At 41.1% G+C, this 12,837-nt stretch overlaps 1 protein-coding gene across 1 annotated transcript in view; it reads right to left on the reverse strand.

The window, feature by feature from the left end:
- Nucleotides 1-12,837, reverse strand: part of LOC143352924 (cell adhesion molecule Dscam2) — a 332,337-nt gene that overhangs the window by 19,160 nt on the left and 300,340 nt on the right. The window contains exons 15-18 of the mRNA XM_076785960.1: nucleotides 12,483-12,614; nucleotides 9,104-9,243; nucleotides 6,719-6,882; nucleotides 5,170-5,384 (exon numbers count right to left, since the gene is read on the reverse strand). Of these exons, the coding sequence (XP_076642075.1) occupies nucleotides 5,170-5,384; nucleotides 6,719-6,882; nucleotides 9,104-9,243; nucleotides 12,483-12,614 (651 nt within the window). The remainder of the gene's footprint in view (nucleotides 1-5,169; nucleotides 5,385-6,718; nucleotides 6,883-9,103; nucleotides 9,244-12,482; nucleotides 12,615-12,837) is intronic.

Below are 12,837 nucleotides of genomic sequence, written 5' to 3' on the forward strand. Positions count from 1 at the left end.
AATGTCGCGGAACTATCCCCACTACCGCGGGGTATATCCCGTGAGGGGCCACAAGACCCGTGTTGTTCACGTATATTTCGAGAATTCACTGTATCATTTAGGAGGGTACGCCCATTCAGCGTCAATTTTAGACAGTTTATGAGGAAAAAATGCTTAGGTTATTATTAAACAAAACAAGAAAAGCTTTGATCATTATTGCCATTACGTATCAAACGAGAAATTGACAAAAGTGGAGTATCAGATACGTGAGGACAATGGTTTGAACAAGCACAGTGATTTCTCTGTATATGACGCCAACACCTGGATCATAAATGTCGCGGAACTATCCCCACTACCGCGGGGTATATCCCGTGAGGGGCCACAAGACCCGTGTTGTTCACGTATATTTCGAGAATTCACTGTATCATTTAGGAGGGTACGCCCATTCAGCGTCAATTTTAGACAGTTTATGAGGAAAAAATGCTTAGGTTATTATTAAACAAAACAAGAAAAGCTTTGATCATTATTGCCATTACGTATCAAACGAGAAATTGACAAAAGTGGAGTATCAGATACGTGAGGACAATGGTTTGAACAAGCACAGTGATTTCTCTGTATATGACGCCAACACCTGGATCATAAATGTCGCGGAACTATCCCCACTACCGCGGGGTATATCCCGTGAGGGGCCACAAGACCCGTGTTGTTCACGTATATTTCGAGAATTCACTGTATCATTTAGGAGGGTACGCCCATTCAGCGTCAATTTTAGACAGTTTATGAGGAAAAAATGCTTAGGTTATTATTAAACAAAACAAGAAAAGCTTTGATCATTATTGCCATTACGTATCAAACGAGAAATTGACAAAAGTGGAGTATCAGATACGTGAGGACAATGGTTTGAACAAGCACAGTGATTTCTCTGTATATGACGCCAACACCTGGATCATAAATGTCGCGGAACTATCCCCACTACCGCGGGGTATATCCCGTGAGGGGCCACAAGACCCGTGTTGTTCACGTATATTTCGAGAATTCACTGTATCATTTAGAAGGGTACGTCCATTCACCGTCAATTTTAGGCAGTTTATGAGACAAAAATGCTTAGGTTATTATTAAACAAAACAAGAAAAGATTCGATCATTACTGCCATCAAGTATGAAACGAGAAATTGACAAAAGTGGGGTATCAGATACGTGAGGACAATGGTTTGAACAGGCACAGTGATTTCTCTATATATGACGCCAACACCTGGATCATAAATGTCGCGGAACTATCCCCTCTACCGCTGGGTATATCCCGTGAGGGGCCGCAAGACCCGTGTTGTTGACGTATATTGCGAGAATTCACTGTATCATTCGAGAGGGTGTGCCCATTCACCATCATTTTTAGGTAGTTTATGAGACAAAAATGCTTAGGTTATTATTAAACAAAACAAGAAAAGATTCGATCATTATTGCCATTACGTATCAAACGAGAAATTGACAAAAGTGGGGTATCAGATACGTGAGGACAATGGTTTGAACAGGCACAGTGATTTCTCTGTATATGACGCCAACACCTGCATCATAAATGTCGCGGAATTATCCCCACTACACGCCGAGGAGTGTAAGCATAACACGGATCGGGTACGTCTCCTAGACGATATACGTCGCTGGCAAGACCCGTGTTGTTGACATATATCGAGAATTCACTGTATCGACTACAGTGGAAAGATTGACGTTGTGTTCGTTGAAGGTCGAATGAGTAGCATACCGTAATTTAATAGAAATTAGATAGTGTATCGTACACATTTCTGCTAGCAGTTTCAATGCTGTTGTTGCAACTGTCAAAAACGTTAGAGTATTTTTTGTTTAAAAATATTACCTATAATTTTGACAAGATCGACTACTAAGAGTATTAGAATATTATATAATTATTGAACAGTACAAGTAGGTAATACTCTTAGTAGTCGATGTTGTCAAAATTGTAGGTAATATTTTTAAACAAAAAATACTCTAGCATTTTTTACATTATTCTCTACATACAATATTATATAATTATTGAACGGTACAAGTAGGTATGTAGAGAATAATGTAATGTACCAGTAAAGAATACGTAAGTAAAAACTTCAAACTTCAAACTTCAAACTTCTTTATCCAAAAAGGATACTTCTGGACACTTAGGTCAGCGTGTATTTGTAGCGAGCAAATACGGCAAGCAGTAGATGGTCAGAAATGTTACCGTAATCGAAAACACGCTGGTCCAACAAATGTTGAAATTCGATTCGCTCGGAAACTTCCCCGTTCCCTATAGCGGTCCACATTTCCAATTTATTTCGCGGGTACACTCCGCGACAAAACTGTACATATTATACGGGGTAAGTCGCCTAAGACCTTCGACAAGCTACCTGAACAAGTTCAACCGTTTTGCGCATAGAAAGAAATGTATGATATAACGTTAAACAAATTAGTACAACATTAGTACATTATCACATTAGAACAAGCACTAAAAGTAACTGGTAAACGTTGTCTAATCAGAATAACAACATTGTATTAATTTAAATTTCTTTCTGTTACAGTAGATGTTTGGACAAGGAAATTTATTCCAGCATTTTTCATGAATGCTTTCTTGTAATTCTATCAACTGTCAAATAAGAACTAATAGTTTGAACAGGGAAATTTATTCTAGCATTTTTCATTAATGCATTTTTGTAATTCTATCAACTGTCAAATAAGAACCAATAATTTGAGTGTTGATGTTGAAGAATATAAAAACGGCAGATGCTAGTATACTCATATTATAGTACAGTATATTCATAGTATATTCATAGTATATTCATAGTATATTCATTTCTTTGTATATATATATTAAGGTATAAGTTAGGGTAAGCGAAGATGGAAGGGCGGCGATAGAAGGAGGTGGTGTAAGGGAAAAGGAATTGTAACCCTTAGGGGAGGCAAAATAAAAGTATATATATATATATATATATATATATATATATATTCATTTCTTTGCCTTCAAGGTCATCCGAAGGTCATGGTATACTATATCGTTGAATTCGTCTTGAAACGGGCTATAATACTGTCAAGTCAAAAATACAAAGTGCCATTTAACAAAACGAAGGTGACCTTGACAATACTAAAAAAGTAACTTTTCTCGAACTTATTGCAATGTATAGCAAATCGAAAACTGATCAATTTTTGTTCAAAATATTTGTTTGTCAGATCATCGCAAGTACTTGAAACATCGTGAAAAGTTTTACGTGGGACACCCTGTATAAATGAACAAAAGTATAAACGAATAAAGTATATTTACAATGAAATATATTTAATAAAGTATATTTACAATGAAATATATTTAATAAAGTATATTCATTACTTTTTAAAACCATCACTTGTCTCTGCAGTGTTCAGAAGTAGGTGTTTCCACTTTAATTTTATCATTATAATTTTCGTAGCTACAAATTGCAGCGTGTCGGCAATTCTTTTTTGCAAGGTTCTGTGTGTGTTACCGTGGAGGCTATTGTCAAATTGTTTGGCAGCCTGACCGGTGTCCGTCCTGCCTATTTCCATAGAGTAAAACGTTCCACGATATCTGCCCGGCCAGCCGGTTCCGTTCCGCTTCCGGTTGCGTAATGTAATCGAGGGGAAGAAGTTTTCGAAACGGACCGAACTTTCTATTATTTCGCTATCGTGACGGTAAACTGCCGTCGCCGAGGCTGGTGTGGCTGCTCGAAAATCTGGAAGGAGATTCGGCCGGCGAGCTAGCACGGTGGTGGTGGTGGTGGTTCGGCTCCCGGAATCTGTTTATTTCGCGGCAAGATATCCGTAAGAAACACTCCGCGGCGGAAGTTCGAGGCGCGGAAAGCACTTTGGAGTTTAACCGGGCTGCATTCACGATGCCCGGGATTAAAGAACTTATTTGCAAGCAGATCAGTTCCAGGCAGCCGTACTCGCCCCCGCTTTTGAATTTATTATTTATTCGAAACTCGACCGGATATACGGTGGTTGGTATTCATAGCGGAATCCACGATAGGCCCGCGCGAGCCTCCAGCATTATACTGTGTTCATGAATTTTTGAACGCGGTTCGACCGCATTCGTTAAATCTGGCCCTGCTAATACCGCAGCCTCTCCTCTCGGTCGCGGTGGGGCGAACCCATTGATCCGGAATCGAATATGCCGGTAATCAAGGCCAGAATATTCGATAGAAACGTAACCTGGGCTAATCAGCACTTTAATCCATCTGCGGTTCCGGGGTGAGTGCTGTCGAACACACTCTTACCGGAAGGTAAGCCTTCATACAGGACGAAGTCGCGATTCTTTTGTCAACGCAATACGGTAGAACGGTGCCGGGCACATTTGTCTCTGAGGCGAAACCCTCCCCACCACAGCGCCCTCTGACCCCTTCCAGTGGGCCCCGTTACCATGGAGACAGAGCCCCGCCTCTCGCTAGTAGCTATGAAGGTGCGTGGAGTGGGGCAATGAAGACGCGAGACATCAGCGAACGCGATATAGGCAGTGTTGCCAGATCAAGACTCCTTCCCCCACTCTATTTCTCCTTCTACTGCGTTATTCCCCACGGCCTCTGACGCGGCCCGGTCACGTGACGCGTTCCGTCAGAGAGGGGGTAACTCTTTCTCCTCGATTCGTGCTCCCTCCCCTCATCTGGCGACACTGGTGCGAGCAACGGAAGTTGGTGGGGGAAGAAAGCGTTGGAGGGGCCGCAACCGTGGACAGCCCTACAGTAGAACCTCGGTAGTCGCACGAAACTACATGCAGAGGTTCCTGCAACCAATCAACTGTACGAAACCTGCCACTTCCACTATGTCGCTGCTATGTCTCCTCTCTTCTCTTACTGTCGCGTGTCACGTGTTTTCCGTAACCAGGCAACTCGGCGAGTGTGCGACTACCGAGGTCCTACACTCCGCGACAATACTACAGGGTGTCCCAGAAATAGTGTCGGAGAAAGATTCTCGCCTAATGAAGTTTGCCCTTTAAAGTATACAAGTCATGTTCGCTACGGTTTGATTAAACTTTTCTTTCTTGCAAAATTTTGTACGTACGACAAGTTGTCGGGTTCTGAAAATTGGAAATTTATTGTTTGAAATGTACTACGACAAAAATCGAGGTACACCTGTCATCCGCTTGGTATTGTGAAGGTTGGTAGACGTTGGCGCAAACATAGTCGAACAAGAATCCAGTACTTACCGTCCTCGAGAGTCGTGGCAACCACTTCCGGTGTCATGGGACCTTGGCCGAGGGCATTGTAAGCCTGGACGACCACGCTGTACTGCGTGAACTTCTTCAAGTTCGTCAGTTCGTATTGTCTTCCGGGCATCGCGGGCCTCGCTAATCCCAGGGCCACGCTGGCTGTGGAAACTGGTCTCTCGACAGTCCTGTAGGTGTACTGGTCCGCTGCCAACCTGGACATCGCGATAACGTTTAACTCTTTTCGCTGTGGAACTTTTAATAGCCGCTTATTACAATAGACCGCGCGCGGCCCGGCCCGGCGTACCCGGGAAATTCGTTAATAATTAACACGCTCTCTGTTCCGTAATCGCCGTTCGCGACTACATTCTCGCGCTGAACACTTCAGCGATGGACTAACAATGACCTCGTAATATTTAGAATTTAAGAGACTTTACGTTTCTTCGAAATGGCTCGAGTTTCGGGTTTTAGGGGACACTTGGTTCATTCAAACAGTGTATAAGGTCAATTTTCTTGAAAATTAGAAGAGATACGACAAAATCTATCGAAGCCTGTGCGATCTAGCATGACCTACGATAAAGTAGGTTCACGAACTCTATCAGGCTATGGGAAAGGAAATACATTGCCCCGTTTATGAAGATTGATTTCACTTTGTGGATATCTAAAGATTTAGAGTTTAAGGAAACAGCTTCTCTAAAATAAGAATTCACCTGAATACACTATCACCTTTGACAATCTCTTCATCTTCTTCTTAATTTAATGAATAATTCTTTCGGGTAATTGTGTCACAGTATTTTTGCTGGTATACACTATACTGTATTTACATTGATGACGGTAAAATTTTGAAAATTGCAAAGACATTCAGTTTAGAGATTAATATTTTAAGGAAGCAATCTATTCACAATGACAAACTAGTTATACATATCATGTAGTATGAAGTTGAGTAAGGAAATCATTTATTTAATCATTTCCTATGAACACACCTTTATCATTTCAATAGTTAAACGATAAAAAATTCGAAACCGGTCATTTGACCGCCAGTGGTAGGTTTAGTGTTAAAATGATATTTTTGTTATAAAAAGCTTCTGGTAGGTAGGAAAACAGTAAAAGTATTAAAAGAGTTTCGAAATGTCTATGTACTATTACCACCATGTTGAAATGATTGAAGGAAGAGCGACAATTTTATTTGCCTCGTGTTTCGTACAATCGACGCGGACAATTTATATTTTGGAGAAAAATCCGCGATCAATTCCGTTATTACGGCGATCCGATAATGGCGAAAAAATAGAACGCGGACGGAACATGCGAACGCCGCCGGTGGACGTTGCGGATATATTTCAGTGTCAATGTTTTCCGAAGGAAATAAATGAGAAGGTCGGAGGCGCGATCCGGTTATTTATCACGGGGCCTGGGAAGTATAGAATATCAGTGTTATTCGAGGAACACGCGAGCCGCTCGCAATTTGGTATGCCGCGGCGGAACAGGAAACGTATTCGTAGCTATCGGGAACCGCATCGTTAAAGGACGCCCGTTCCCTCCGGATCGTTACCGATGTTCCTTGTAGCCGACGTGATAACCGAGTATCCCGCCGTTCCATAAATCATGATCAGGTGGATCCCAGGTGACGTTAAACTCGGTCGAGCTGACAGGATCCACCTTGAGATGTCGCGGCGGCCCGCCGGGCTTCTCCCCCTCCGTGGTCGTTTCCAAAATCTGAAAAGAAAGCGGGATGCGCATCGTGCGATCCCACGTTAGATTACAGGAACCGCCTTCCATGTTACCTCCTCAACCCCATCTCTACTGTTCGGTCGTTCACACCGGAGCGCAAGACTATAATCCATTCGACTCCGAACAAACTTGACATTTCCGGAAAATACCATACAGGGCGACTCATACCAAGTAACCCTCTCGAGTATCACCGAAATTATCAGCGATATCGAAAAATGTTACAAACAAAATTACGCACGATTGAAATGACCAATTTTGCACAAAAATCCGCAGAAACGGAACTGATTTTTCGTAGATTTTAATCAAGACTCCGTAGATTCGCGATAAGGTAGAGTGACCACGTTACCGACAAAAATAAAATAAAAGTTCATAAACAAAGTTTATTGAATATTCTCGACTTATTTTCTTATGTGGAACCACCTCCTCCTTATTACATTACATAGTAAATTTGTTCAACAAATGTTGAGATGTAAGTAGACGTTACATTGAACTCTTTTTCTAGATAATTATGAATGAAATCAAGTTATCGTCAGTAAGAGGAAAAGATTTTCTTAGGAATACTTAAATTAGAATAACTGCATAAAATATATACGGTTCCATTTGAAAAATCAACGTTGACCTTCAGAAGTCCTTGACGCGGCAACCACAAAAAAAAAAAATAATAACACCCGTATGTGCGTCTGCGAATAATACTAATGACGTGTATCATGGTAACATATGGTGAATCACCCTGTATGTACAAACTTTGTAAACTTTGTAATCATTCCGTGGATTCGCGATAAGGTAGAGTGACCACGTTACCGACAAAAATAAAATAAAAGTTCATAAACAAAGTTTATTGAATATTCTCGACTTATTTTCTTATGTGGAACCACCTCCTCCTTATTACATTACATAGTAAATTTGTTCAACAAATGTTGAGATGTAAGTAGACGTTACATTGAACTCTTTTTCTAGATAATTATGAATGAAATCAAGTTATCGTCAGTAAGAGGAAAAGATTTTCTTAGGAATACTTAAATTAGAATAACTGCATAAAATATATACGGTTCCATTTGAAAAATCAACGTTGACCTTCAGAAGTCCTTGACGCGGCAACCACCAAAAAAAAAAAAAACTAATAACACCCGTATGTGCGTCTGCGAATAATAATAATGACGTGTATCATGGTAACATCTGGTGAACCACCCTGTATGTACAAACTTTGTAAACTTTGTAATCATTCCGTGGATTCGCGATAAGGTAGAGTGACCACGTTACCGACAAAAATCGGCGAAAAATGGTTTCACGCGCCTCAACTTTTCGTCCTTGTATGAGAATATTTTTCGCTGGGAAAGGGCTCATTCGAAAGAGGAAGGTTCGATCCAGCGCGCGCTGGTCACGAGCTCACGAGATTATGCAGATATTTGGAAATATAAGCGTTAGAAGTAGGCAAAAAATTGACCAGTGTAATCCAAGCATTTTTATGCCATTGGATGAGTTTTCTGGATGAAATCGAGAGTAGCGCGCGCCAGAAAATATCTCCGGCTACAAATTCAGCTGTATTTTGTCTCGATTCTCTGCGAAATAAAGCCAAAAACTTGAGGCACGTTTCTGGCGTCAGAATTCATAATATCGATAATACAGAGCAAAAACTGTGACAAGTTTAGTCACAGACTTAGGACAGTGGCCAAACTTAAGTCAGTGGTTGAAGGCTGTGAATGGAAATTATACAGCAGTTACCGACCCGCTGACTCTGCAAAAGTCTCGTGACTACGCTTGGCTCTTAACAGTTCGCAAAAACCGTTAATCCATTTCTTTCCCGTTCCATACGAAAGCCATATTATTTTTATGAACCATGGTCAACAGACACCTGCTTTAAAAGCGATCGCGAACGATCGCCTCGGATGAAGGAAAATTTGTCTCGGGGCGATCAGACCGCGTGTCGCGTCGCGTCGTTCCATTCATTTGTAATCGGGCCGGATGTTTAGCGTTAAAAGCGGATCAGCAGAAATTCAGTGAGCAAGAAAATTGCTGGTTAATGCGTCGGCGGCGATGCTTTTTCAGGCAACGGATCGACGTAGCCCGGAATAAATCGACTTCCGTAATACGTCAGTCAACGGTGTCAAGTAAAAATGGCCCCCGTCGCTGGGAATAGGGCCGATCTGGCCAGCAACAAGTAGGAGAAACGAAGATCGATAAGAAGCGTTACGGACGCGATACTTACGTCGCTCGGCTGGCTGCGACCCAGTTCGTTCTCCGCGTAAATTCGGAACTGATAAGCGACCGCCGGACGCAAGCCGCTCACGTGCGCGTGGGCCTGGGTGCCCGGCACCGTTGTGTGGAACGTGTGTTCGTGCCACACTTCTGTAAAACGAATTGCCTCGATTACCGGGAGAAACAGCCTGCAAGTGGAATTATCCATTATCCGTAACCGGCGTTATCTGAATCCTGTACTATCCGAGAGCTTTACTGCTCGAACGTTTTATTAGACGGATAGAGTGTGCTGCCTCTCCGAGCGCCGAATTTCTCGACCGTTCTCTCTACACGAACCTATCGCGACTGCGATCTGTTATGTACGAGATGTTAACGAACAAGCGTCACTTTTATTTCAGGACTCTTCTTCAGAACAAATTAACTACTCGCCGCGTACTCCGTGCACTGGAGTTTTGAGATACAGCAGACTGCCGTATAACGCGATCAAATGAACGTTTATGCTATGCACGGTATTATCTCCGTAACTGTCGCTCAGGTCTCTACCGTAACTGTCCACATGTTGTCCCCACCACGGGGGGATCCCCCTTGGAACCAGTCAAGCGGTAAACACGCTCCAGTATCGGTGAGAGTCACACTAATGCAAGCGAAGTTTGCAACTTTTATAATTGTTTATTCCTCTAGTGAAACTTTGACCGTCCTATTCGTCCCGTTTTCCTAATTAAAATGACACCAAACTGGATATAATTACGATTACAATCAGTCGTGTGATAAGCGATTCTTCTCGAAAACAAAGCGTCAAACATAAAATTGTTATTCCTTTTGTTCGACCCGTTTTGCTTGTACGAGACACCCTGTAACTTCCGAAACACCCTGTATATGCATCTTCTATGGCAGTAAGTCGTCTAATTTGTTCGTTCATGCTCGTTTGTTTCACTTTAAGAACGTGCTATATTTTCCAAAGGAAGTAGCTTTCCTTGTATTATGGGCAATAAGGTAATTGAAATTTGTAATTGTTCGTCGGGAAGTTTGAAAGTGGAATTTTAGATTGAGAGCTCGAACAGTTTCTACAATGAGAAGGCAAATACTGATTATTCATGGTGACTTTCGTTTTTAACAGTAATGCGGAGTTTAATGTTCTCAAAAACTTTGTCTCTCATGCTACGTGGCGGCTTCGTGTAACACTTCCAGTAAAAAAAGTAGTAATGAATAATACGGTAAGGTTTCGAGCTCGGAATATGCAGATCACTGAAAAGGAGTTGCATTGTCTCCGAGTTTCGCGTAGCACGAAGAAAAACTGTTGTATATTACGGGCGAAACGGTAGCCGGATGCAACAATACACGCTGTAAAACTTTTCCAAGTCTACGTGAACAATGAAAATATGTTTTAATTTTAGCCTGCACAATTTGCCGGGCGTTGATATTATTTATTAGAAATTGACTTCGACTTGCTCGAGCGATCTACGAACACAGAAACTAATATGAAAGTGTCCAAAATGGTAAAAACAAATTGTTGCGTCGGAAAGAAATAATTTATGTCAGGAAGAAATTAAATAATCATATCACCAAAAACTCATTGCATAGAAATAATAGAAAATTGAGAAGAGTGTACAGTAGAATAAATAAAGGTTTATTGTTTTACAAGTTTTTCTGTCTAGTAAACCTAGAGTTGTGGTGACCAGAGATTAAAATAAATTGTTTTAAAAAAGTTCTGTTTCGTTCGAGAAAAGAAAGTTGCTGCGGAATTTTTATGAAAAGAAACGTTACTCTCAAGAACTTCTTTGAAAAATGTTCTCATGCAACAAGTATCTTATAGACTGTATAATAAAAATTCCAGGAAGACAAGTTGTTCGAAATAGTTTATTAAAACGAGTTTCGTAAGAGAAACACGGACAAGCTTTAAATTGCGAATTATCCACGGAAATATTACAACGTATAAGAATATAAATTTAACCGTAGTAATTATTTAATATTGTCGCGGTGTTATTCATTGATTAATATTCTGTGTTTGTTACAGCGATTAAAAACTTCTTTAACAGTGACGAACAAATCTGTTCCCGTTACAAGAAAACTTTTGTTGTCGCGTTTTGTACGTTCCATTCAAGCGAAAACTTTTATTTTCAAAAGCTTCTCTTTCTCTGTTCTCATTGGACGAAGTTCAGTAAAAAAGTTCTACGGTCTACGTTTTAAACAGAATCTTTTATGAAGTTCCACAACTCTTTCGATCGCTCATTATAACTTCTTTCCAGTGATCAGCATATTCCGATCTCATAATCCCGCAGTATTATTCGTTGCGAATACAAAATTGCACATGTGTCTCCCAGAAATGAAAGAAACTAAAATATTCTCTCAGCTGGAAGTGTAAAAATAGAAAAATCAACAGAAGTACAGATGTATCTATTACAGTTAGCAATAGTATTTTCATTTATCCTTCGAGCAAAAATTTATTACTAACAAAAATAATGACTTCCCTTTGGAAGTTTTATTAGAGCAGCATGATTCATTTATTTACTCTCACCAGGAGGGTCCTAGGAAATGTCCTTTACGCAGGAGAAATCGTAATTTCAGAGAGTCTCAGCAGGACAAAAGCTTTTCATCCACTCAATAGAAACTGTATTCAATATTGTGGATTTATTTTCCATTAGAGCTTTCGCGTTCGCATTGAAGACTCAACAGCGAATCCAATTGCTTAACAAAGTTCTATCTGACTCTCGATAAGGACGGATTCACTTAATAAAGTTTCATTCTTCCTTCATCTTCTACATTTTTCATCAGCATTAAATCTACTAAAGTTTTTATCTCGAATACACAGGGTGTTCGACTAAATATAACACCCTGTACATATCCTGTATAACATAAAACGTCGACTTTCTCATTCAAATGTTGGTGCAAACACTACGCGAGAATTTTTCTAAATGATCTCGGTAAATAAAAACAATAAAAAATTATGAAAGTTGCAATCTTTCGCTTGACTTGCATTAGAGTGTCGAGCGTGTTTACCGCTTGACAGGTTCCAAGGGGGATCCTCCGGTGACGGGGATAAAATGTTGACAGTTACGGTAGAGACCTTCGCGACAGTTACAGAGACAATACTGTATATCACTTTGTAGCAAGTTCTGAAGTAAAAGAGGAGAGGTACGTTGAACTAAAAAGGCTTAACAATGACACAGCCTTCCTACAGAAATAGCTCTAAATAATGATAGCTTTAAATAATGATTTGCGAATACTAATTCCAACGGACATGCGGCTCAAGTGTGCACTCACTGGACAGGTGATCCTAGGTACGATTGAATTAACATTTACCGAGTAAATTCGAAGTTACAGTTATTTGGCATCTTCCCCCGAGTTAGCATCGACCCTACAGGAATGATCTATTGAAATGATCTACTTGCCGGACTCGGTTTTGTACTGGATAATGTATTGCGTGATCGGGCTGTTGCCGTCCTGGCTGGTCATCCAGCTGATGTTGATGTACCGGCTGCCTTTCTCGACGACCCGAAGGCTCCGCGGGAAATCCGGTGGCTCTGTTCCGAAGCGAGACAAGATCGTTAGCGATCGCCAGCCACGATCATCCAACCTAGGATGATCTACACAGCTGCACGATTTCTACACAGACGTTGTTATTACGCGACGCAAAGAGTCCGGTCGAAACGCATTTCATTTCGCCGGGGGAACGCGCGTGTTCGCGCGCCGCTTAGTGTGCAGGCACATTATACTAAATGGACGGAGTTGCCGAGCGCCAGCAGA

This window comes from Halictus rubicundus, chromosome 3 (genome assembly GCF_050948215.1).
Source record: "Halictus rubicundus isolate RS-2024b chromosome 3, iyHalRubi1_principal, whole genome shotgun sequence".
Lineage (NCBI taxonomy): Eukaryota > Metazoa > Arthropoda > Insecta > Hymenoptera > Halictidae > Halictus > Halictus rubicundus.